The 27,461-nt window shown below is 47.7% G+C and overlaps 1 protein-coding gene across 1 annotated transcript in view; it reads left to right on the top strand.

Annotated features, from left to right (window-relative positions):
- Positions 1-27,461, top strand: part of ANK1 (ankyrin 1) — a 90,382-nt gene that overhangs the window by 7,145 nt on the left and 55,776 nt on the right. The window contains exons 3-9 of the mRNA XM_080929002.1: positions 16,344-16,442; positions 18,656-18,754; positions 19,543-19,641; positions 20,131-20,316; positions 22,872-22,970; positions 23,426-23,524; positions 23,803-23,901. Coding sequence (XP_080785128.1) covers positions 16,344-16,442; positions 18,656-18,754; positions 19,543-19,641; positions 20,131-20,316; positions 22,872-22,970; positions 23,426-23,524; positions 23,803-23,901 — 780 coding nt within the window. The remainder of the gene's footprint in view (positions 1-16,343; positions 16,443-18,655; positions 18,755-19,542; positions 19,642-20,130; positions 20,317-22,871; positions 22,971-23,425; positions 23,525-23,802; positions 23,902-27,461) is intronic.

The raw sequence follows: 27,461 nt of genomic DNA, 5'->3' as shown, positions 1-27,461 counted from the left end.
ATGCTGAATGCATTGCCTTGGGCAGTGAGGCATGGGAAAGGCCTGGGGACAAGGAGGAAGTCTCGGATGATGGGTCTGAGAGCAAACCAGGCATCCTCCATACCACAGTCCAGAGCCTATCTCTGGACTGAGTGGGCAACCCCAACCCCTTCCCAAGATTCACTGTGTCCTAGCTGCCATGCAACTTCCAGCAGTATCAAAGCCCTCAGGAGGCCTTTCCAGGATTAATCCTCCAGCCTTAAAGAAACCCCTGAGCTGAGTTGGGAGCAGCTGAGTGTCAGAGGCTCTGTCTGGCTGACTATGGCAGTGGGGCTTCATCTTGAGGGCCTCCTGTGGTGGCAACCGAAATCCCTGGCCTCCCGTTATCTGGTTCGCTGTAGGTTTCAGAAGATGAAAGCAAGAGGCAGGTGGGCATTCTCAGTGGTTTGCCGACAACACAGGGCCTGTATGCGGGTGCAGAAGGGGTCATGCATTAGGGTTCAGACTACAGACCTGGCTGCCACCAGCCCATTCACTTCAAAGCAGTCACTGCCTGCCACACCAAGCGAATGAAAGGAACCAGGGACTGAGATAGCCCACTGCCATGCAAAGCTTACTGTCCCATAACACACACTTTCTGCTTGTGGTTAAACATGGGCTTTTGTCTTCTGGTCAGGGGCTGGTGATGTCAGTAAGACCTCCAGGCTCCACCTTATGTGAACACACCTTTCCAAAAATGTACTCTGGAGGCAGACATCACAGAAGTCGGCCAAAAGAGGATAATTACTCTAGATCTTGGGGCTGGAGAGATGGCTCAGAGGTTAAGAGCACTGTCTGCTCTTTTAGAGGTCCTGAGTTCAATTCCCAGCAACCACATGGTGGCTCACAACCACCAGTAATGAGATCTGGTGCCCTCTTCAGGCATGCAGGCATACGTGCAGGCAAAACGTTGTAAACACAATAAAAATTACTCTAGGTCTGTATGTTTGATCATTCAGTTCCCAGATGAAAGATACACAACTTTTCTTATTTACAATAAGGCTTAAAGGGCATAAGAGCTGGGCCTATATCTACTCCCTATGCTATTAGAATCTACTTTCCTATGGCTAACCAGGAGTTATTTTTTACAATGTTTCATCTGGGCTGCTCTTAACTCCAATTGGCCAGTCCTCGAGGCCATGTTTTTCTGACTCATGGTGAATTTCTCTTCCTCTTCTATCTTCTTCTCCTCCTCATGATCCTCTCCTGACCCCCCAAGCCCAGGAACTCTAACCCCTCCTATGTCTCTTCTGCCCAGCTATTGGCTGTCGGCATCTTTATTTACCAACCAGAAGTAACTTGGGGCCAAAGTCACGTAGCTCACTTGGGTCTACATGAAGACTCTCTTGCCTCTGGGGCAACCGGGTCATGGAGGCCTGTACTTAGCATTACAACACACAGTCAAAGACCAAACCTCAACACTTGTACATAAAGGAAATGAGCTTGTATAAGAGACATGAATGCCCAGGACAGAATAGAAGTTCCTGTCACCATACTTCTGCTTACAGAAGACACTCACACCGGGGTGCACATGTATCCACACAACACCAATGTCTCCATAATGCCTGTCTTGTCATTTATTTCGGCATCATTGTCTCTTTAGCTCCACCCCCATTGTCTCTTTAGCTTGCACACTTTCTGTGTGCAAGGACATAGACTGATCCTAGTCCTTTTCCCCTGTGGGTAGGAAGAGCTGTTAACCAAATAATCACATATAACTAAGGCCATGAAGGAAAGGTGTATGACAGAGGCTCTCAAACCCATTTGCACATCAAATGACCCTTTCACAGGGGTCACCTAAGACCATCAGAAAACACAGATATTTACATTGAGTCATGACAGTAGCAAAGTTACAGATATGAAGTAGCAATGAAAATTACTTTTCTAGTTGGGGGTCCCCATAGATGAGGAACTGTATTAAAAGGTCACAGCACTGGGAAGGTTGAAACCACTACTCTAAGATATTCTGAATGGAATACAGCATATAGGAGCCTGTGGTGGTTTGAAAACACTTGGCCCAGGGAGAGGCACTATTAGGAGGTGTGGCTTTGTTGGAGGAAGTGTGTCACTGTGGGGGTGGGCTTTGAAGCTCTACCCAGTGCAGAAGATCAGATTTCTCCTGGATACACTCAGATGGAGATGCTGAACTCTCAGCTCCTCCTGCACCATGCCTGCCTGGATGCTGCCACACTCCTGCCAGGATGATACTGGACTGAACCTCTGAACCTGTAAGCCAGCCCAATCAAATGTTGTTCTTATAAGAGTTGTCTTGGTCATGGTGTCTGTTCACAGTAGTGAGACCCTAACTAAGGCAGGACCTGATCTAGAGTCAGAGGTCAGAGACTCCTTAAGCAAGAAACAGAGGAACTGAGAGCTAAGCTGAGGTTAATGAAGGGACAGCCAGCATGGGTGAGTGTAGATAGGCAGGGACCCAGTTGAGGTAAAACTGGACAGAGCTGCTTCTTACCAGTGACAAGAGCTTGACATCACACAGCTGGACAGCACACTCCAGGGCCCGAGTAGAGCTTGCACAGGTATGCACTATGTATGCGCGCCTACCCACTGCCCCAGACTTTAACTCTGAGGTTGATGGCTGAGGGGCGTGATCTGAGGGGAGCGGAGGCATCTCAGTAGTGAACAACCTACACAACTGTGTTAGTGCACCTGGCACTAACAGGAGGGCTGACTCGCTCTCCTGCTTGCGGATGCAGCCATGTTAAAGATTTTGATCTTTATACTGAAGGCAAAGGAAAATGAGCCGGGGGTTCTCACATAGAAGTGGCCATTGGAGGCCTGATTTAAAGGCTCCCACTGGCTACTGCACACGCTGTGGAGTAGGCAGGAAGAAGGCCGGTCAGCAGAAAGTCTAGCAGAATATTGTTGGGAGCCTGGATAAAAGTCATGGCTGAGGAGAAGAAACAGAGCCAAAAGGCCCGGACGGTGAAGCGGAATGGTGGAGGGGCTTCCAGAATGACCCTGGCGGTCTGAGGAGGGCAGCACTCTCCATGTATTCTGGGAGCACACAGTGTGTGCATGGTAAGGTCACCAACTGGGTGGTGTTAAGGACAGATGACAGCGGGAATAGACAGACTGCGGCAGGGGCTTTTGAGGCTGGAACTCAGACGGAAAGGGAAGGGAACCTGAGACAGTCACCCCCAAGCAGCTCACTCTAGCACCATGAAAAGGAGTATGAGACACTCCGTACACAGCCACACTGTAGAGTCATCATATGCATGTTCATTAAGTAGCTACTGTGTGCCAGGTTCCATTCTAGGTACTGTACGTGCCCGACAGAGGACACAGGTTGAGTATTATATGCTAACAAAGAAAAGACACAACAGGCAAGAAAGCGTGTTAATCAACTTCCTTATTGGATGATTGCTACCTGGACAAAGGAAGGGAGAGAGCCTGGTGGTTTCTGGGAATAGCACTCCTGAAAAAGAAAAGTGTGAGGGACCCCAGGTTAGGAAGCTTTGCCTTGCCGCTGGGGAGTGTTGCCCAGGGATGAGTATACTCCTGTCAGTCCCAACTTCATATATCTAGCTCTCGGTGCCGTCTAGAAATCGTTCTGTAGAATCAAATGTCATAGTGTGGAGGCTACGGTGATTAAAAATAGACTGTGTAGGATGGGTAGATTGGCTTCTCACACTGCCAGCTAGCCACACGAAGGGAAGCAAGCTGCCGGGACAGCCGAGCTCATCGCCGCAGACGTCAGGTTAACATGGTACCACGGAGGCCATGCACTGGAACTGAGGCAGCAAAGGGCCTCAGTGCTGAGCACCTGTCATGGTCATGCTCTCCCGTACTAGGCGTGGGGTAAACCACAACCTGCCCTCAAAGAACTGAGGCAGGAAGCCTGCCTGATTCTGGGAGGGTAAAGACAAAGCATTCTCCTGGCCACATAGGAGCCAGAAAAGTTTTTGATGTCTGCCACATTTACTTCCAGGGCTGTTCTGGTGTAACTGTAGGCCAGGGCCAGGTGAGTTCCACATCACATCTTTCATTGCTCAGAAACAAGGACCTACAGAGGAGTGCATGGGTTCCAGTGGCATCCTGGGACATGCAAGAAGGAGGGTGAGGAGGGCATTTCCCAAGCTTGGAAGGCTGACTCCAGAGCATTACAGATGGGCCTGTTACTGTCTTGTGTCACCTGTTGTTTTAGTCCTCCAGGCAAGCACAGAATAGCATTAAACCATGTGGATCCAGATTCTGCCTATGTCCTGAAGTCACACAGAAATCCTTCCAATCTCAGCTTTGCTGCTGAGAACAGCTCTAGGCAGTGAGGGTGGGGAGAGGGAATGTAGGGTCCCACATCTGATACTGTGAGAGCGTGGCTTTTGTCAGAGAAAGAAGGCCACACGAGGCCTGCCCTCCGGAGCTTGCTGGAGCCTCTGTCAAGAGTCTAGGTTGTTTTTAATAGGGAAATGGTGTTTAGCAGGAGCTACTCCATTTGATGTCCATCTTGCTAATTATGAGGACCAACGGACAGTGGAAAAAGAAGGTGTTCTTTGTTGCATGAAGGGATATGCCTCAAGCCCTTCCCCAGTCCAGCCACTTTGAATGCCCACTTCTGTTTGCAAGGTGACCAGAACAGGTACAGGACAAATGAAGCTGAGGACAGAGCCTCCCAGGTAAAGCACTTGCTCTAGCAATGCCAGATATCCAAAACACCAAAACGGAGGCCATGGCTGCTTAGATCCATCTGCCTGGGTCTGGTTCCTCCCTCCCTCCCTTCCTTTCTCCCTCCCTTCCTCCCTCCCTCCCTCCCTTCCTTCCATCCTTCCTTCCTTCCTCCCTCCTTCTCCCTCCCTCCCACCCTCTTGACTTCCCTTTATCCTTTCCTCCCTTCCCCTCTTTCTAGTGAAGAAAAGAGAAAGGTAATTGTCTACTTCTGGTTTGTAAATGCATCCATGAGTCGATAGTCGAGTTATCTCCCACACCCCAGAGGCCAGGAAAGAGCAGACTAGCACCATCAGGTGTGCAGAGTATGTGCATTAGCTACTAGCATGTCCGGGCACACACCAGCGACCGTGAGAAGAAAGAACACAGGGTCATCGACAGGTGCTCGGATTATACACTTCAGGGAATAACTCAGAGCCACCCACAATGCATCGGTGTCTCATGAAGGAAAGGCATAAAAGCACTTCCCCTTGGAGTCCCTTGGCCAAGGGCGAGTCCAGATTTGAATTCTCTACTTCATGCTCCCGGTGTCTTCCTCCCTCAGTCTGTCTGGACTATGTCTGGATATGCGTCTGCTTGAAGGCTGTCTTGTGGATCTGTTTGTCCTTGTGTCTGAGCCTTCCTCTGTGTGTTTCTGTGTCTGTCTAGTGTAAGAGTTGTGTGTCTGTCCCCTTTTTATTAAACAGCAGAGTGCATCAGAAGGGGAGGGAAGGACACTACAGAAATCCTTAACAGACTTTACAAAGGATTAAGTCACTGGCTCCCGCTGATCCTAAATGACTGAGACAATAAACATCAGTTCATTAACCCTTGTTGCTCTCAACCTTTATGGTGGATTTTAGGGAGCTGTTCTCAACTTCTGTCTTTGCTGCTTTCAGAGCCTGCATTATTCTGGGTCAGGAGCATGGAAGAATACATAACTCATGGTCACTGGTATTCGTTATAAAAGCTGATCACATGAGAAATCCAAGACAAGTCTGAGCACATAATAGGATGGCAATCTTAAGTGACTTCAAGGTGTATTATTGACTCTGGTGGTGAAGTCCAGCAAAAGTTCTAGTCTCTTAGAAGGTGACAGATATTTTCATCATAGTGCATCGCCAAATTCAGGAAGGGATGCAAATCCTCCAGGTCCACATTGCGATTTGATGGCTGTTGAGTTTACAATATGAAGATGAGACGTGATCTTCTTATTCAAGGGAAACTTGAGAGAGAGAGAGAGAGAGAGAGAGAGAGAGAGGCTGCATGTGTGTTCATTCATTCCTTTAGGAAAGGTTCCATTTGCCCAGCCAAGCTAGGACCCGATTGCAAATGAGAGCAGGACCTCAGGAAAGCTAGGCTTCTGGGACACAAAAGTTCAAAACCAGATCTACACAGTTGTAAGTTATCCGGCCTTTAGAGAGAGTGGTCCTTACCGTTCTATTGCTGTTATTAAATACCATGACCAAAGAAAGCACTTATAAAAGGGGGCATTTAACTGGGTGCTTGCTTATAGCTTCAGAGGGCTAGTTCAGGGAATGTAGAAGCAGTAGGCATGGAACAAGAGCAATAGCAGAGAGCTTACATTTGATCTGTGAGTTGCAGAGAGTGGCACAGGGCTGGTGTTTGAAACCTTAAATCCCACCCACCATGACATACTTCCTCCAATAAGCCACATCTCCACAGTTCCACTCACTGGGAACCAGCCATTCAAGGGTCTGAGCTTCTGGGGGTTGTTCTCACTCGAACCACCATGGAGAGGATTTCTGAGTTCCTGGAGAACATGTTTCAGTGAGCTGCTCACTTTTAAAAGTAAGGTATGGGCACGACCGAGAGTCAAGTAAGCTTGCTGAGAATGATGACTGTCTCAACGCCTGTCTCGAGCAGGTCGAGCTCTCCGATTGGTGGAGGAGATGTGAATGCAGAGCTGGCCTCTGATTGGTGGAGGAGACCTGAATGCAGCGCTGCCCTGACAGAGACCGCAATATGACTTAGTCTGGGATTCTGAGAGCGTGGCGGTGAACATCATACTCTTTGCACTGTTTACAAGCATGTCCCTTCACCCATGTACCGGCCAGGCCAAACCCTGCTCAGTTTTTGAGATGTTCGGTGTGGTTACAGGGTGTATATAAACATGTCTCTGATTTTAGTTTTGGTTTTTAAGATTTAGCAGCAAGATGGATGCATGCTTTGCTTAAAAAAACAAAACAAACAAACTCAAAACTGTACAGAAATGTACAACATCTGACAGTCTCCCCTCCCCCACAGTGCACACCACTGCTGGCAGTCTGGTAGGAATACTTACTGTCACACTTTCCTCTCTGCCAGCAAAACACGTATCCGAAGTGTTTCCTGATGATACTGATTGCTTAGTTCATGTACCAGGATGACAGGCAGGTCATCATTTTGGGGATGTGTAATAGAGAGATGAATGGTAAGACTGGTTAGAAACCTCACCTCACTCCTCCCTAGACTTTTCCCTCCAGTCCTTCTTCGGGAGGTCTGGTTCTCTTGATTTAAAAAAGAAAGAAAGAAAGAAAGAAATCTCAAAATCCCGGACATAGAATCTTTCTAGAACATGGGAGATATTCTTAGCTGCTGAGCTCAATTTCAGAACCTGTTCTCTCATTAACTTGAACTCGAACATCCTCCCCCTCCAGTCCCGAGGGCCCTGGAACCTCAGTAGTGGGTTGTTGCTGAGCTGTGGGATTTCGGAGCGCAAAGCCCATTGCAAGCTTGTGAGCAACCACACAGCAGAGGGAAGGTGATCTGAGGTCGATTGGCCTCCGGGCTCAGAAATGCTGCGGTCCCCTTTAGCTTTAAGATAATGAAATGGATCACAGAGCCTCCCCTCCTCCTGAGTATAACTAAACTATGACCCAGAAGGGCTACCTGGGAAGAAAACTGAATTTAGGTTGTAATAAAACAAAAAGGCAAAAATGCTTGGAGCCAGCTCGTTCCTGTGGTTCGGCCTCCCTCTCTGAGTTGGTACAGTCCTCCTGGATCCCTCCACTCCCCAATTGTCTCCTCTCTAGAGGAATTTGGGCTCACAGAGGAGGAAAGGGTAACCCCCCCTCCCAACCCTGACAGTTGTTCAGCTCCATCTGCCTCCTGAGTCATTAAATTGCAAGATGGACTATTTTTTTAACAGACTTTCCCTGCCAAGTGGTCTCCAAAGAGGCATAAACCCTCTAACGTAGAAAAGATGGCAGGTGGCAGGTCCCTATCAGCAGGCGTCCGTGTGAGGTTGGGACTGTTCCCTTGGCATAATTTGATGGCATGAAGGGCAGGTTATATCCTTACCAGAGAGCCTCGGAGCTGCTCCAAGCTGCTCTTCTCGGGTCCTGCAAACAGACTGGGTGGATGAGGTCAAGTCTTTGCAAGAGCTTTGCAGAAAACCCAGCTCAGCCCCATCCCATTAACCAGAACTTAGAGCTGCCTCCGTCTCCCATGGCCTTTCTAAACCTCTCCCTCCTGTCCTCTTTCAAACTGTAATTGTTTTATATCTACAGAAACTGTACTGTAAGAACAGTACAAAGAACCCCTGCCTCCCTACTGCTTGCTTTGTGACTGCTTTTCCCTGTCTTTATATCTATTGATCTTCCTACCTATGACATTCTGTTGTCTCTAGACACTCCAGGTTGTACAAGGCACAAGTAAGACACCACCCACCTGGCTCCCCTATGTGTCTAAGGCAACATTTTACCCGGAGTCCAGCTGTCCCTCTCTGACCCTCCCTTCCCTTCTGTCAGTCTCTCCTTCCTCCCTCCTCTTCCTGTGTCCCCACCCCACCTTCTCACCCTCCCTTCTTATTCCAAGGGTCTTCGTAGGAATACTTTTGGCCTTAGGTGACAGTAATGTCTGAAGTGGAGCAGTTCCTCAGGCTCTGCCCGCTTCTCATTTTTACCCCTGTTCCATTCAGGGGATTGAACCTCGGTGGTGGCCGTCTGATGTTAGAAATCCAAGTTGTGACAAGGGGTGTCCCTTGACATCTTTGTAGTGTCTCTGTCAACCGTTTGGGGTTCCATCGCTTCCTGCCTTGGTCACCCCGGGTGCTAGCACCGGCTCCATGGGTTACCACCTGTGGCTGCTGTGTTGGTCACTTCCCAGAAGGCCCTTGGTTTCTACTCTGAATGGAAGTTAGAAAGCCACTCCCACTGTGTCCCTATTGCCAGCATGCTCAACCAAGATCTGTGAAGGAGAGTGGGGCTCTAAACAGAAACTGAGGTGTACAAGCTCCAGGTAGACATTCTGACCATGCCAGGAGTAAAAATGCTGCCTGGTTCTTCTTTTCGGTTGTTGTTTTGTGTCTAGGATAGCTTTGTGTCTTCTTAAAACAGGTAGGGTCATTTTGAAAGAGGAATGCTCCATTGAATTCTTGCCCCAACTTCCTTCAGTGATGAACATTAATGTGTAAATAGAACGCTAATCAACCCTTTCCTCCCCAAGTTGCTTTTTGGTCATGGTGTTTCATCACAGCAATTGTGACCATAATCAAGACAAACTCTGAGGTGGGAGCTGTGAGCCATTAGTCAGAGGACCCCATCTGAGGCTCTATGCTCCTCACCAGGGTGGAAAGAATGAACAGGAGGCGTGAGGGTCATGTGTTCTGGGACTGTCAACCTCTGAAGCATCCCTGCCACTCCCACGAGCTGTGGAACCTCAGGATGCCAGGTGCTTGGTGCCTGAAGTTTCCCTTCTGCTCCCGATTGGATAAGGGCTAAGTTTCCGGCTCCATGTCAACTGTATTTGTACATTTGGAAATCAATTAGTGTAATTGGGGCAATCAGAGCAGCTAAACAGAGGAACAGTTTATGAGAACAAATGTCTGGAATCGTGCTTTTTGCCAATGAAATTCCTCACAGTTGGTACAAGAGAATACTCCAAGTTAAGCCATGCAGGCGGAATGTGACTTTTAGAATATCTCAGGAACTGTGGGAGCGGCTGCCCCGGCTCATTGGACTTTGCTCTTCCACCAGTCACGGCTGTTCAGAAGAATGACCTAAAATGAACATTTCTACTCAAATCGGGGCAAAGGCACAAGAAGAAAGTTGCTATGAATGACTGTGCGAAGATTTTTGACCTTCAAAGAGACCATGTCTCAAAGCCATTGTGTGAAGTCCAGGGGTCTCGAAGACTCCAGAGAGGAAGTGTGTGGGTATGAAAGCGTCAGAGGGTATTCCTGTTGCCCTAAGTGTGTGAAAACTGAACAGATAATCCACACGATTTCAAATCTTCTCAAACTCAGCTGAGAGCCAAGGGAGTAACAGCAACTAAGTACCCTGGGTTCCAGAGAGGCAAAGCCTCCGAGAGAGGCCCCCACACACCATCTCCATAAGGAGTATATACAAAAGGAGTTGCCCCTGCAAGGCAAAACCCTGACAACTCTTAGAGGTCATGGGGTCTACAGCAAATTTTTAACCCCATTCCTTGACTGAATGCTCATGGGAAATACTGGATACCACAGAGAAGCCCCCTAGGCCTTGGTGTTCCCTGTGATTAGTGGAAGGTGGCAGAGGAGGAGCCTGCCAGGCTCCCCAGACTCCTCTCTTGATACCACACACCTGATCCCACACACCAGACTGCACATGGATGCCATCCTTCCAAGGAGGAGTAGAAACAGACTGCTTCTGCTGAGGGACAAAGCTTACTTGTGTCATCTTGGTTTGCGTCAGCACCTCTGGACATCCTGTGACCATGGGGAGGCCAGCAACTGTCCTAGGCACAGGTTTCCTACCCCAGTAACAAGCAGATCTCTGGCTCCACTAGAGGATATGAGGAATTTCGAGGAATACCCATTCAGGCCCAGCACAGACAAGGCAAAGTAAAGGATGGGGAATGAAAAACGAAGTACCCTACCCTTGAGGTGCAGACACACAGAGCCTGCCTAAGACTGAAGCTGGACCATAATGGAACTTGCTTACAATGACCAGTCTGTGTCACCAGGAAGAACACAGTGTCACTAGGAGAGAAGCAATAGAGAGGAATGAGCCCACCTGAAGCACTGGTATCTAGAAGAGTTGGAAGCTGGGAGATCAGGAACACTGAAACCCTTCTGGGACGCTGACCCCTCCATCAAACTCATGATGACTGCAGCCTCCTTTGAGAGGAGTGTGGAGGCTGACCGACCAAACATAGTAAGACTCAAATCCAGGCAAGCTCCTGCCTTAATGAGGGTTCCATTGCTGTGAAGAGACACCATGACCAAGGCAGCTCTCACAAAGGAAAGCATTTAATTTGTGCTGGCTTACAGTTTCAGAGGTTTGTTTAGTCCATTATCATGATGGCAGGAGGTACGGCAGCATCCAAACATGGTACTGGAGAAGAAGCTAAGAGGTCTACATCTTGTTCTGCAGGCAGCGGAAGGAGAGTGTCTCACACTGGGCATAGCTTGAGCATAGGAGACCTCAAAGCCCGCCCCCACAGTGACACACTTCCTCCAACAAGGCCACACCTCCTCTGACAAGGGCCTAGCTCTTAGCACTAACCATTTTCAAACATTCAAACACACGAGTCTATTGGGGGGGGGGCCTACATATTCAAACCACCACGCACCTAATTCCCACCTACCATGCCACAGATGAACCAAATCTGTTTCCAGCCATCAATGATAGATAAGTACTTCCACATCTCCTGTTCTTATACATACCTGCTGTCAATTAATAATCATTAGTATAACACACACTTGAGGCAAACACAAACCATGGTCAAGAGACAATGCAGTCAACAGAAGCAGACTCGGAGAAGACAGAGATGATTGACATGTGAAAGAATTCAGTGGAGACACGAATGACATGCTCGAACTGCTGGAGAATTTCAGCGTACAGATGGAAAGCCCAACGAAGAGTCTAATGCAATGCAGTGAGAAAAATTCGTCAGTAGTCTAGACAAAGGCACGGCGAGACTCAGAACTTAAAATAGATCAGGAGAAAATATTCGCGCTAGAACAAAAGAAAGCAGAAGGAAAAGAACACAGCAGAGAGACTAAGGGCATGTCGGGTAGTGTAGCACGTGGGTCACGGTCCAGTGCAAGAGGTCTGTGGGAAGGGGAGAGCAAGCTAGAGTCCTTCAGGATGGCACAGCGGACAATGGCCGCAAGTAGCTCCTGCGCCTCGCTGAGCTGAAGCCTCTCATCTGAAGTCTTTTGAACTCCTTTGTGCTTATCTTCAACACTCTGTAATTTGAGAGAAGAAATATGTCATTTATCCCATTCCTAATCTCCTCAGCAGCCTGTCTGCCATTTGGCTACAGGAGAAGCGGCTGTGAAGGTTGGATGAGAAGCTTCAGTTACCAAGAGGGATCCAGCAGGCAGCCTCTTACTTTTGGCACCCGCCTTACATTTGATTTAACTAAAGTAAAAGCATATGGTTTCTGGCTATGAAGAGGTGGTAAATTACAGTTTATCCCTGTCCATAGTCACAGCTAAGAACAAATAGTCCACATAATGTGTACTCCTTTCTCCTCATGCTTGAGAATTTTCTAAAATCTGTGCAAAGAGAAGGAAAAGTGTTAAATTCAGTATCCTTCCATGGGACTGTTGTGTAGACTAGTTGGGCATTGAGGAAGGTAGAGGCTCATTAGGACGCAAGGCAGGACATTGATGCTCAGGTGTCCCCCCACCTTTAGCTGCTCAGCTGGTTGGTCACTTGCAGCAGCGAATCATTGGCCTGCTGAAGTTGGCTCCTGGAGAGGGCTTTGCCTCTGGTGCTTGGAGCATTTGTACCCTCGCAGTACCTCAGAAAAGGAGAAGGACCCATGGTGAGGGGGGTTGGAGGCGCGGCTTTTGACCTGTCTGCCCGTGGGCTGAGAACTTGGTGTTACGTGTGGCACCTTCAGTTTGCCATCGTAAATGCGCTTTTCACTCCAGGGTTCCACGAACTGGCTGTCTGGCTGTGAAAATCATTTCCTAAAGAGTAGTCTGTTCCCCTCTGTGCTACTGATTCACACACGCCTGCAGGAACACGGAGGGCATTTGGTCTGTATGTATCTGTTCCTGCCTCACCCACAGTGGGTTCTTCAAGAGACAGTGTTTCTTAACCACCTACAGTGCAATGTCAGGCACTGCCGGCTCTCAGAAGGTTTGGGATTTAGTCTGTACAAGCACCTCTGCTTTTGTCGTGTACTAGGTCCAGAGTTTCTTGCTGGCTGGCTGTGCCTAATAGGGCCCAGGGGTGAGGACATTAGTTTCAGATCACCTGAGGAAGGAATGTCAAAGTAACTTACAAGGACTGTGTGAGGGCTGGGGATAGCTCAGCAGTTGACAAACTTGGTACCCAAGTCAGAATCCACAGAGATGCTCTTGTAGCATTTCTAGCCTCGGCCTCAAAAGGCAGAGCTAGGGGATATTCCCCAGCAAGCTGCTGATGGGACTAGTGACAGCTATGAGCTCTGGGTTTGATTGAGAGACTCTACCTCAAAAAATAAGATTGAGGAATGATTGAGGAAAATTCCTGATACTAACCCCAGGCCTACATAAACAGACAAACAGACAGACAGACAGACAGACAGACAGACACACACACACACACACACACACACACACATACACACACACACACACACACACACACACACACACACACACACACACACACACACGGACACGGACAAAATCGTAAAGAAGAAAGAGATGGAAGAGGCAGAACTGTGAAGGGAGGGTGAGATACTCTGGGCTACACACCCACTCAGACCCTCTTGGAAAAAAAGCCATTGCTTCAGGCAGGAGTGGGCTTCCAGTGGAAACGTGGGGGAGGTGAGGGGGAAGGAGAGTCCTGAAGCCCAGGATAGGAAGTAGAACCACAGAGATCAGTTGCAGAGCTCACAACCCGATGATTGCTGTTACTGTAATCAAAAGTAAACTCTGCTTTTATTTATCTAATTAAAAAGGAGTGAGCTAGTTCCTGAGAGGAGGGCACTCAAGACCAGGCTGGTGTTCAATGTGTTAATCTAACCACTCTGGCCTTGGTTACCTAGGCCGTGAATAAAAGGTAGAACCCCAGAGCCTCTAATACACCTTGCCTCCAGCTTTTGTGGTCAGAAGTCCAGCATCCCTGTAGATCAGGGTCCTCGAACTGGCTCCGAAGAACAGGAGAAGCTCACAGAGCATCATTCTGTGTGAGACGTTTCCTCCAAGGCTCAGCAACACTGCAGCTTTCAGGATGGTGTAGGTGGCAGTGTCGTCAAGCCAAGCACTAAATGAGCCACATCCCTGCTGGCGTGATTCCAGAACCATCTCCTGTGGCAAGCAGAGTGTAGTAGCCACAACCGCAACCCCACCACCATATCCCAGGAGCCTCACACGCCAGAGCTCGGAGCCTTCCAGAACAGGATTGGGAGAACTACAGAATGAGTAGACTGTGGGTTTGTGCGTGCCTGGTATGCATTGCCCCTGCCCTAACTCCCTGTCCAGACTGCTGCGCGACTTCAGCCCTTCTCTCCTGTCACCAGAATGGCGGAAGTCATTCTTTGATCTGATAATTTTATCCACACAGTGGGATGGAAAAGCCACACAGCTAGCTTTGTGCACAGCGTGCTAGAGAAAGACATGAACGGCCAGAGTCTCATGTTTTCATTAGAAAACTCTTGATAAAGTAACAGACCCATTAGCCAGCCCCATTCATCAGTACATTGTGTCTTAGGGTTTTACTACTGTGAACAGTAACCAAGGCAACTCTTATAAGGACCTTTAATTGGGGCTGGCTTACAGGTTCAGAGGCTCAATCCATTATCATTGAGGTGGGAACATGGCGACGTCCAGGCAGGCCTGGTGCAGGAGGGGCTGAGACTTCTACATCTTCATCTGAGGGCTGCTGGCAGAATACTGTCTTCCAGGCAACTAGGGTGAGAATCTTAAAGCCTACGCCCACAGTGACACACCTACTCCAACAAGGCCACACCTAATCTAACAGGGCCACGCCCACTACAAGTCCACACCTCTTAATAGTGCCACTCCCTGGGCTAAGTGTATGCAAACCATCACAATGTGCAAGCAGGGGCACAATGTACACACACACACACACACACACACACACACACACACCTGGTAAGGAATGTCACAACCCTACAAGGACTTGGCCAGCTGTACTCACTGGCTGCTTATAAACTGGGCAGGTTATACAACATAGGTCGACTTCTTTGCAACCCTCCTGTCTCCCCGCCCCTGTGGTGTAATCCCAGAAGACTCTTCCTGGGGCCTCATGATAACGGGTAGCACTGAGCCCAGGTGATCAGCTGTGTTTCAGTGTGAAGCTTCCATGACCCAAGACTGGAGTGGGGATTTCTGGAGCCCAGGGTACGGGGACTCTCCGGAGAAGTGAGTCAGAGACCTCAGATCACAGGCAGAAGTCAAGCCTTATCCTGACTGGCAGAAGCCTGCTTTAATGGAGCCTCCTCAGCCACGGAACTGAAATTCCTGCCATCCCATTGGCTGAATCACTCGTGGTGCTGGGTCTAAAAAAAAATATTATTTGGGGGAAGGGACACGTGTTTTCCATGAGCACATGTGGAGGTAAGAGGACAGCTTTAAGGAGTCAGTTGTCCCCTTCCATCAAATGACTCAAACTGAGGTCAGCCAGTGTGATGACAAACGCCTCTACCCACCAGGTCTCCTCACCCGCCCCCCAACGAGCAGTTTTGGATATCAGATTTTGCCAGAAAGTTTCAGGGCCTTTAAGTACACAGGTAGGAGAACAGGAAGTAAGGACTGAGAGATACGCCCTGAGCCCAGCTGCCTTGGGAGGACACAGTAGCAGCCTCAGACTCACTAGAGCTTTTCACAGCTTGGTGAGAGCTCTTAGGTGGGGCCTGGCCCCTTTAGTGGCACCTGAAAAAGCTGGCTAGCAAGAAGGCTGTTTTAGCACTGGTTTTTGTTTTGTTTTTTTTTTTTTTTTAATTGAGGAAACCATGCAGCCGAATTGGGGTCCACAGTTCTCAGAGGCTCTGTTTTTAGGCTTATTTTGATAAGTACGGGACGGTCCTCACAGATTTCTGGGCTTGTTTTGGTGTGGCATCTCTACTTCTTCTGGTCACTGCATGAAAGTTGGTCAGGGCTGGTGCAGTGCCAACCATCTCAGTCAAGGGGATTTCCTGTCAATCAAGTGGTCAGCTTTCTGCTACTGTGAGAAAATACCTGGAAAAAAAATCAAGTTAATAAAATCGAATATGTGAATTTCGGCTCAGGGTCTTAGTCCAAGGCCAGTTGACCTCCTTATTTTGGGGCCTGGCACATCTTGGGATGAGTTTGTGGCAAAAGAGGCTGGCTGGTCTCTGGCAGCTAGGAAGTAAAACCAGAGCCAGAGCTGTACATCTCTTCAAGCCTTTATGTCTGTGCATTTGAACATTTCCAAACCCCAGAGAAGTCTAAAGACTATCTAGGATCAAAATCTCAGGCTTTCCTATAGGTTCTAAGAGAGCATTCCTGTACTTACTCATGCATGTCCAGAGTGTGACCCTTTTATTGTCTTTATTCCGTGCTCCCAGGTGCCCATCCTCTTCCCTTGGGATGCAAGAGCCTTCCTAGCTACTGGTCAGTAGGTGGCTCTCTCCCTGTGAGCTCTACCCACCTGTGTCCCTGCATTTCTGCTCCAGACCTTACCCAGTCCTTAGGATGGCAGGATGGGTAGTCTCACTAACCGGAACCTCCGCACCCCTCTCTCTCCTCCTCTCAGAATGGGTTGAACGGCTTGCATCTGGCCTCCAAAGAAGGCCATGTGAAGATGGTGGTTGAACTTCTGCACAAAGAGATCATTCTAGAAACGACAACCAAGGTAAGAACTTGGCATTGAAAATTCAGATCTGTGGGCCTTCGCGTCTCTTCTCAAACTGCGGAGTGGAAACCAGCTTAAGCAGGGCCCTGGGTTCCCAGGAAGCTATTTCTTCACACCCTGTCCCTGAGTCCCATGAACTACCTAAGAACACAGGACCCTGTCTGCAGAAATATCAGCAGGCATGTATTCTAGCCTCCTCACTGGGCTCTGAAACCATGACCCCTTTATGGTGGCTTCTTGCTGCCTCCTGGGGCACTGCAAGCTCCAGAGCTGAGCTGACAGGCCTCCAACTCTGTGACCTCAGGCAAGTTACTTGGGCACCGGAAAGCCTCAGTGTTCTCAACTGTAAATAGGGACTTTATCACGTATTCGCAGGGTTGGTGTGAAAATTAACAGAGCTGTGTATATAAAGTGCCTGGGGTAAGAATCAGGTGGGAAAGAGTGACCATGTTGTCACTGAAGAAAGTCTGGTCCTTCTCTAGCAAATCTTGTTCACCTGTGAATTAATTTTCTCCCCAATCAGTTACCTGAAGTAGTACTCCCTTTTACCAGGAAGTGTTTCCCATAGAAGCATCCATTCATAAAGATCGCAAAAATGCAATATTTGCATTGCTGGTGCACTTGCTTCTGAAACACTGTTTCTCATGCATGGTAGGCACATGGTCTACAACTGACCTATGCCTAGCCCCTAAAATGACTCTATTTCTCATGAACGCTCAACTTGTTTATTAAAATAATCTCTTATTGTCTCATGCTGGCCCCTCTCTTACCAGCTTCCCACATTGCTGTCTCTTTGCCTGAGTTGCTGTAACCTCGCATTTCCTGCCTGACGCTTGTTCAGTGGGGTCCTGAACACTGCCTCAGTTTTAGCTCTCTGCTGCAAGAATTTGCCAGCCCTCAGGCAGAAAATGCCGCCGAACGATATAGAGAGAACAGATATAATTTGTATGACGTGAACTTCCAAAATATTATGAAAGTAGACTCCTTTCTCAAGTCAAATTTCCCTGATTTTCATGTCATTTCCCACTCACTCATCGGTGCCGTGAGTTTTGCATTTGCTTCCGTTCCCTTGACAGACATCGATGGTTTCACCTGCTCTTCCCTCTTCCCAGGGACCAAGAGGCCATGACTGACCTCTAACATTTCTGGCCACAAACCTGCAGCACCTCTTCCCTGGCATTTCCCCAGAGCTGAGGAAGTAGCACACTTTCCAAGTCTTCCCCTTTGTTTTATATTTTGTGACGAGTACTTACTCAGTAGTTCTTATTTTTAGACATTTATAAGCCAGCACAGCTTTAGAATGTCATAGAGGAACAGGGTGAGCCCAGTTCCTTAGCTGGGTTCACAAGTAGAAAAGAATTAGACAGATGCCTTAGCTCCTCTCCTCCATCTCCATCCCAAAAACTAGAGCCCAGCTCCAGGGCGGTTAAGTGGACCCCTCATATCACCCCACAAATTCACGTAGTGAATTCACCCTCCTCTTCCCATGGGTTGTATGGCTTCTTAAATATGGAGAAACTGGATGTTCATAAATCAAAATAGAACTAAATCATGTCTTCTGCTTCTTCATAAATACTGAGGACCACACCATTGTCCTGTGATTCCCCCACATGTCCAGGGGCCTTCATGAGGCTTACTATTAATGTGTGTGTGTGTGTGTGTGTGTGTGTGTGTGTTGTGTGTCCGTCTGTCTCTCTGTCTCTCTGTCTGTGTTTATGGGTATGTCTGTGTGTGTTTGTGTATGTTTGTTTGTTTGTGTGTGTGCTTGTGTATGTTTGTATTTGTTTATGTTGTACATGTGTGTATGTATATATATGTATATTTGTGTCTGCATGTATCTGTATGTGAGTGTGTCTAGGTGTTTATATATGTGTGTATGTGTTTGTGTGTGTGTGTGTATGTGGGGTGTCTATATGTATATTTGTGTTATTTGTGTATGTGTTTGTGTGTATATGTCTGTTTGCATGTGTGTATGTGTGTGGGTGCGTGCATACGTGTGTGTGTGTGTGTGTGTGTGTGGTGTGTGTGTTGTCAGAGAGAAGAGGAGCACTGTTCCCTGTACTTCTCTTACTCTTTCATGACCAGTGGCTGGCTGGGTGTAGACACAGATTTTGTGCCTTGGGGCTTCCCAGCTCGCCCCTTCCCCTCCTGCCTGTGTCTCCCCCTTGAGCGGGCTGAGAGAAGCCTCCTCCGTTCTTGCCTGTGCATTTCAGAAGGGGAACACTGCTCTGCATATTGCTGCCCTTGCTGGTCAGGATGAGGTGGTCCGGGAGCTGGTCAGCTATGGAGCCAACGTCAACGCCCAGTCTCAGGTACATGGCTAGAGAAAGTCGTTCTTCACTTACACACTTCTGTTGTGACACATTGGCTGCTGCACACTTCAGCACATACGCACACACACACACACACACACACACACACAGAGAGAGAGAGAGAGAGAGAGAGAGAGAGAGAGGAGTAGTCATAACTAGATTTATTACTGCTATCTCTCTCAGCAGCAATGCAAGCATTCTGCATTAATTTTCCAGGGCTAGACTACCATCCTTAGCTTGGGGAGTTCGTCATTGTAGATTCCATCTTGGTAAAATAGACCAGAAAGATCACCTAGTATGTATGAATCCTGTGGATAGAGCTGATAAGGCTTGTTTAGTTAGAGTAAAAAGAAATAAAAGTGGAGAGGTGGGGCTGGAGAGATGAGTCGGCAGTAAGAGCATGTACTGCTCACATAGATTCCAGGTTCAGTTCCCAGCATCCACATCAGGTGGCTCATAACCATCTGTAACTCCAGCTTCAGGAGATCTGACACCTTTGGCCCCTCTATTCATGTGCACTCCCTGACACAGCATGGACATACATATACACATAATTAAAAGCAAAATCACTTTTTAAGTAGAGGATGATTGTGAGCTAGGGGCCCCCTCAGAAGGTGAGGGGAAAACCCTTCTATGGAGTCAGTTCCCCATCTTGGCCTTTGATAATAATTTTCCAGAGGCAAAGTACGGATATGAGGAGGCAGCCACACCCCCTCCAAGTGAGAGGGTTTGCACCTGCCTTTCACATCTGTTCCGTTGTTTTAACGGCTTCTTCTTTGGGTTTACAGAAAGGCTTCACTCCCCTCTACATGGCTGCTCAGGAGAATCACTTGGAGGTGGTGAAGTTTCTACTGGAGAATGGAGCCAATCAGAATGTAGCCACAGAAGTAAGTCCCTTTGGAAATGTGGGCTGTGATAAAAGTGTTATAGGTACATGAACTAGCTGATGGCACACAGTCAGACTGCAAAAAGATGATGCACATTTAGCACACAGTCAGACTCCAAACAGATGATGGACATTCAGACCCCCTTAGCACACAGACAAACAACAAACACATGGTACTCATGGTCAGATACCATCATTGCATACAGGCAGACTGAAAACACAACACACACAGTCAGACCATCATTGCACACTGGCAGACTGAAAACACAACACACACAGTCAGACCATCATTGCACACAGGCAGACTTCGAGCTTATGGTAAGTGTAAGTGGACTGAGAAGAATGCAGAGCAAGAAAAAAATGCAGATACTGTGGGAGCATGGAGCAAGAAAGTCGGGCAAAGGAAGGCTTTATGGAAGAGGTGGCACTTGAGCTGAGCTTAGCAGGTGCAAAGGGCTTGGAAATCCCATCTTTGCTCTCCCCCGACCAGGATGGCTTCACTCCACTGGCTGTGGCTCTACAGCAGGGTCATGAGAATGTGGTGGCCCACCTCATCAACTACGGAACGAAAGGGAAAGTGCGCCTCCCTGCCCTGCACATCGCGGCCCGCAATGACGACACACGAACAGCCGCAGTCCTTCTGCAGAATGACCCCAACCCGGATGTGCTTTCCAAGGTGAGGGAAGCCAGGGTGTCCACCAGAGGAAGCAGGCTGGTGCACCAGAAGACTGAGAGCTAAAGGCATCTTGAGGTTCAGCTGTATCTTAAATGCCCAGACCTTAATGGGCAGCCTTAAGTCTCTGGAGAATGCTGAGGAAAGGCTGGGATGGTTCCAGCTACTAGAGGCATCCAGGACCAGCACTCTGGAGGTCAGGGTGGGTCTTCTTCCAGAATAAAACTATACCTAGGAATGGACTCTGATCGTCACCCTCTTCTTTCCCTGCTGACCTTGCTGGTTGAGTTACTCAACATCTAATTTGTGGAAGAGCAGGAAGACAGAAAGTGGGGTTTTGTAAACGTGGGTGGCTAACCACTGTTCATTCAACTAGGCTGCTAGCTGTCCCTCAGTCTGCTAGATTGCTCAACTTGTTTACACTGCCCCCTCCACCTTTTCTTTTCTTTTTCTTTTTTTCAAATGTTATCCCCTTTCCCGGTTTCTCCTCCATAAACCCCTTATCCCCTACCCCCTACCCCTGCTTCTATAAGGGTGCTTCCCACCCACCTTCTCCTGCCTCCCCACCCTGACATTCCCCTACACTGGGGCATCAAGCCTTAGCAAGACCATGGGCTTCTCCCATTGATGCCCAACAAGGCCATCCTCTGCTACACATGCAGCTGAAGTCATGGGTCTGTCCATGTGTACTCTTTGGATAGTGGTTTAGTCACTGGGAGCTCTGGTTGGTTGGTATTGTTGTTCTTATGGGGTTGCAAAACTCTTCAGCTCCTCCAGTCCTTTCTCTAACTCCTCCATTGGGGGCCCCATTCTCAGTTCAATGGTTGGCTGTGAGCATCCACCTCTGTATTTGTCATGATCTGGCAGAGCCTCTCAGGAGACAGCTATATCAGGCTCCTGTCAGCTTGCACTTTTGGGCATCAGCAATATTGTCTGATTTAGTGGCTTCATATGGGCTGGATCTCCAGGTGGGCCATATACAGTCTGTGGTTGGTCTTTGCTTCAGTCTCTGCTTCAAACTTTGTCTCTGTATTTCCTCCTGTGAATGTTTTTGTTCTCCCTTCTAAGAAGGACTGAAGCATCTGTACTTTGGTCTTTCTTCTTCTTGAGCTTCATGTGGTCTGTGAATTGTTTCTTGGTAATCTGAGCTTTTAGGCTAATAGCCACTTATTAGTGAGTGCATACTGTATGTGATTTTTTTTTTTTTTTTTTTTTTTTTTTTTTTTTTTTTTTGTGATTGGGTTACCTCACTAAGTATTGATATTTTCTAGTTCCATCCATTTGCCTAAGAATTTCATGAAGTCATTGTTTTTTAATAGATGAGCAGTACTCCATTGTATAAACATACCACATTTTCTGTATCCATTCCTCTGTTGAAGGACATCTGGGTTTTTTCCAGCATCTGGCTATTATAAACAAGGCTGTTATGAACGTAGTGGCACATCTGTCCTTGTTATATGTTGGAGCATCTTTTGGGTGTCCAAAGAGTGTATGTCCAAGAGTGGTATATCTGGGTCCTCAGGTAGTACTATGTCCAATTTTCTGAGGAACCACCAGACTTATTTGCAGAGTGGTTATAACAGTTTACAGTCCCACCAAGAGTGGTGGAGTGTTCCTCTTTCTCCACACCATTGCCAGCATCTGCTGTCATATGAGTTTTTGATCTTAGCCATTCTGACTGGTGTGAGGTGGACTCTCAGGGTTGTTTTGCTTTGCATTTACCTGATAACTAAGGATGTTGAATATTTCTTTAGGTGCTTCTCAGCCATTTAGTATTCCACAGTTGAGAATTCTTTGTTTAGCTCCATACCCCATTTTTTAAAGGGTCATTTGATTCTCTGGAGTCTAACTTGTTGAGTTCTTTGTATATATTGGATATTAGCCCTCTCTCAGATGCAGGATTGGCAAAAATCTTTTCCTAATCTGTTGGTTGCTGTTTTGTCCTAATGACAGTGTTCTTTGCCTTACAGAAGCTTTGCAATTTTATGAGGTCCCATTTGCCAATTCTTGATCTTAGAGCATAAGCCATTGGTGTTCTGTTCAGGAAACTTCCCCCATGTGCCCATGTGTTTGAGGCTTTTCCCCACTTTCTCTTCTATTAGTTTGAGTGTATCTGGTTTTATATGGAAGTCCCTGATCCACTTGGACTTGACCCCCCACCTTTTCTACCACACCCCTGTTTCTGGGGGGTTGGGGATGTGGTCTAAAGGTTCGAAGCAGGAAGACAGTGGCCAGATGAGTTACAGACCCTGTTAGGAGCTGATGGTCATAGATTCTATAATCCTTTTCACTGATGACCAAAATCTCTTCATGAGAGGTGATCTCGTTTATAGTTCGCCATGGCCATGAGGTAAAGCTACTGGAAGCTACTCTGAGGTGGCACACTGCTGCCAAAATGTTGGGTACAGCGTGCCATGAGGGCATCTCCTGACCCCTTCTGTAGATCCTGCCACCGGTCGAAGCCAGCTTTGTATGTTAATGTGTTTAGAAACCCTGGGCTGGTTCTGGGACAGAGGTGCTGGTGTGTTACGGGTGTTTCTCCCCCTTGGTTGTTCCAGACGGGATTCACACCCCTCCACATCGCAGCTCACTATGAGAACCTCAACGTGGCTCAGCTGCTCCTCAACCGGGGAGCCAGCGTCAACTTCACACCTCAGGTAACCTCACTGGAGTCTGCACACTGGCTGGAATCTAGGGTGTCTATAATTGGGGTGCCCTAGCCTCTCTCACACAAACGCTCTCCAGCATCTTGGAGTCCACCTGTGCCAAAGCTCCTGGGTCTATTGTGACCTCCTATGATGGGATTACTGGTTATCCATATCTTAGTTATACTAGCTTTGTCTGGAGAAAAGGAAGAGCTCCATGTGCCTGCTCTTCAGGGGAACACAGGCAGCAGGAGGTGATTGCAAATGACCGGCTTTCTTCCCATCTGCTATGTTGCTCTGGGGGATATGGGCTTGGTCAGCTTGCTATGATTAACTACAGAACCATGAGGTCCACATAGGCCCTGACTCCCTTAGTTAAATGGGGATGGGGCAGGGAGTAGGGAGTCACTGGTGTGAACATTCCGACGAAGCTCTGGTTCTGACTCTCCCCCCATTTCTTTCTCCAGAATGGCATTACTCCACTGCACATTGCCTCCCGCAGGGGCAATGTGATCATGGTGAGACTCCTGCTGGACCGAGGGGCTCAGATAGAAACGAGGACCAAGGTATGTGCCAGCAGCCTTCAGGGCCGGGACAGGGAGTGAGGTCTGCCCTTGAGTCTCATAGGATGGTAGGCTCTCAGTGGGGGATGTGCTCCCTGACCACTGAGTGAGTGGTCTGCAGCTGGGTGTAGCAGAAGACAGTCAAAACTGAGCTAAACCAAACTGGCCTGAGGCAGTATCAGATGTTCCATACCCGGGAATATTATTATAGACGGACTTGTGCCACAGAGCCATTGATGGCTGCCTTTTGAGCTATCTGGTTTTCACTGTCTTATCAAAAGGATGAATTGACACCGCTCCACTGTGCAGCTCGGAATGGACACGTGAGAATCTCAGAGATCCTGCTGGACCACGGGGCACCCATCCAAGCCAAAACCAAGGTGCGTGCTCCTTCTTGGGTATGCCATCTTGCAGGCCGTACTCCGAGTCAGCTGGACTTTTCTCTTTGCTGTGACAAAATACCTCATAGGAGTGACTTAAGGAAATAAGGGTTTTAGGGATCACAGTTTTAGGGATCACGGTTCCTCCTGGTGATGAAGCCATGGCAACAGGGGTGGAAGGTCACATCGCAACTGCAGCAGGAAGCAGAAAGATGAATGCTGGTTCCCAGCTGGGCTTTTCCCAGTTCAATGGATGAAGCTACCTACACCCTCATAAACACATCTGTATATTTCTGGGGGGAGTCCAAGTCCAGATGAGTTGACAATAGTGGAGATTAATCATTACGGCTTCACCCTCTGTCAGCCTGACACCCAACTTTCAGTCATGGTAGCATTCAGTGTCCTCTCCTAATGTCTCATTTCCATCTCATAACACAAAACACATCCAGTCTGTCTCTAGAGAGCCTCATAGTCTTTAATAGTCCCAACATCATATAGAATGCAGAGTTCTGGGCTAGAGATGGCTCAGTAATTAGGAGAGCTTTTTGCTCTCCAAGGAGACCTAAGTTCAGTTCCCAGAATCCATATCAGGCATTTCATGACTGTCTATAACTTACACACACACACACACACACACACACACACACACACACACACACACATGCACAAACACATACCCATCACATAATTTATTTTTCATTTCAGTGTATTATGTTTCTTCACGCATGTATGTCTGTATATTATGTGTATGTCTGGTACTCACAGAGGTCAGAAGAGGCTGTCAGATCCCCCTGAACTAGAATTACCAATTCTAGTTGCTACCTACCATGTAGGTCTTTGGTATCAGAATGCTCTTAAACACGGATTCATCTTTCCAGCTCCTAAAACGATTTCCAAAAGGAGTGCCATCTCTCTCCTGTGCCTCAAGACAGTCTCTTAACCATGATCCATGTACAGACATAACAAAGTTACACACTTCTACTAAGCCGTGGCACAGAGTAAGTATCCCCTTCCAGAAACAAGGAAGGATCAGACTAAACCAAGACTAGATCCCAGCCGGGCAGGCACCAAACCCTACAGTTCTGTGTCTGATATCTGTGCTCATGTTGAGATTACAAGTCCTTTCCTCTCCAGCTCCTCTGCCTACAGCACACAGAGCCCCTCTGAGGGTGCACTACTTCAGTGCCTGCAGCTTTCCTCAGAGGACACCCACACTGCAACCAACACTTACCTTTGCAACTTCATGCAAAGGCATCTCAGGGCCCTCTTGCCAAATATCTGACCCTGCCTTACACTGTTTGGCCACACTGCTCCCTAGTGTGGTGAACAAGACTCCATAGCCCCCTTAATCTTGCATCTTTTATGTCTATAAAACTAATACATGGTCAACACTGCCAGACTCTGCTGTCTGCCTGGGACGGAGCCAAGACCCTCCCAACTGGAGTACAGTTGCATTGGCATAGGGTGACCCTTAGAAAGCTGTGAGCAGGGAACCCCTGTCCAGGCATATCCTCTGTTTAGGCCCTCCCCTTTCAAATGAATATGCATTTCCAAGGGTGGCTGCCTCTTGCCCTAGAGGCATCTTCCTATTGCCTTAGAGCACAAGGAGGGCTTTTTTTAAAAATGATGTTTATTAATCTTTTTAACAGTTACATTCTGCTTCTTCTACACCATCTTTTTTAAAAAAGATTTATTTATTTATTTTATGCATATGAGTTCTCTATCTGCATGTACACTTGCATGCCAAAAGATGGCATATAACTCATTATAGATGGTTGTGAGCCACCACGTGATTGCTGGGAATTGAACTCAGGACCTCTGGAAGACCAACATTCAGTGCTCTTAACAGCTGAGCCATTTGGCCCTCGTCTACATCTTCTAAGCTTCCTCATCCTTTCCCTTCTATCTACATGTTTTGTATCTTTGTTCTCCACCTGTTCTCTCTCACTATAGACCTGCATAAGACAGGAAGCAGTAACCGTGACATACCGGAATGTTCACCTGTTTTGAAATTTCTTCCACTAAAACAGATTCGTCCGTCACTTTGCATTCATCCAGCCTCAACCAACTTCTTAGGACATGGTCGAAAGTCACCTTCTTTGACAGAATATAACATGAAAGGGTGCATGCTCCTCTCTGATACCTCATGAGCTGGGCCATCAGTGCCTGCATTCATTTTTCTTAGTTTTCTGGTCTTCCAAACTCTCGCCTCCATGGTCCATTAAGCCCTACTGATAGCATTCTGGGGCTTCTTTAGCCTGAAGCTCTAAAACCTACTACATTTCTCTTGCAAACCAGTGCCAAAGGCCTGGGAATTAACGTGTCCGGTTTATCACAGAAAGTGTGTGCTTCCTGGTAGATACTGTGCTAGTTACTTTTCTTGTTGCTAGGATGAAATACATGACACCGTTCAGAAAGGAGGAATTTGGTTGAGCTCACAGTTCAGTTGTAAGCCTATCATGAAAGCAGAAGCGTGAGGCAGCAGGTCACACGAAACCCACAGTCAGGGGACACAGAGGCGAAGGCAGGTGCTTGGTTCTTTCTCCTGCTGTACGGAGCCCTGGATTTCAGTCCATGGGATGGATACCCCCATATTTGGGGTGGGTCCTCACTTCTCACTTAAACCTTTCTTTAAATCCCTTCCAATATACTGGAGGTGTTTCCATAGTGATCGTAAATCCAAACCTATTGACAGTGGACAGGAATCATCACACAGACCCAGGATCAGTCTTCTGTAAAACCAGAGATGTTGATTCTAACTGTGATGGACCATGTGGGATCCGCCCCGGGACCACTTTTTATCTGAGCTCATCGAGATTAGCAGCCAGAAAGCTTTTTATCTAAAAACCTCAGGTAAACAAATACGTTTTGGTTTTATAGATAGTTTTGTTGCTGAAATTAAACCCTCTGCCAACGAACGGGGCAGAAAAAAATATCCATGGACAATATGAAAACAAGTGGCTGTGTTCCAATAAAATGTTATTTGTGGGTTAGAGAATTGGCTTTGTGGTTAAGTACACTTTCTGTTCTCGAACAGGACCCAAGATCAGTCTCCAGCACCCACAGCAGGTGTCTTACAACCTCCTGCAACTACAGCTTCTGGCCTCTGTAGATAACAGCATGCATTTGTACACACACACACACACACACACACACACACACACACACGCACACACGAGAGAGAGAGAGAGAGAGAGAGAGAGAGAGAGAGAGAGAGAGAGAGATATGCTAGATTTGTCCCAGAGCTTCAGTTTGCCTGTTTTGGCTCTAATCCAGCTAATGCAACATACACATGCACACACACACATATGCACACATGCATGAAATTAGGCACACAAAGCAAAATAAATGAAAACAGGATATGTTCAGGCTGGTAGGATAGATCAGTGGGTAGGGATTCTTACCAGCAAAACTTACAACCTGAATTCAATCACCCAGACTCACATGGTAGAAAACTGGCTCCAGCAAGCTGCTCTTTGATTCCTATACATACACCATGGTATCAACATGCCTACCCACCACCCCACAAATATACACAATAAATAAAGTGAATATTTTCC

The sequence above is a fragment of the Micromys minutus genome, assembly GCF_963924665.1.
Source record: "Micromys minutus genome assembly, chromosome: 14".
Lineage (NCBI taxonomy): Eukaryota > Metazoa > Chordata > Mammalia > Rodentia > Muridae > Micromys > Micromys minutus.
This window is presented reverse-complemented; position numbering and strand designations above follow the sequence as displayed.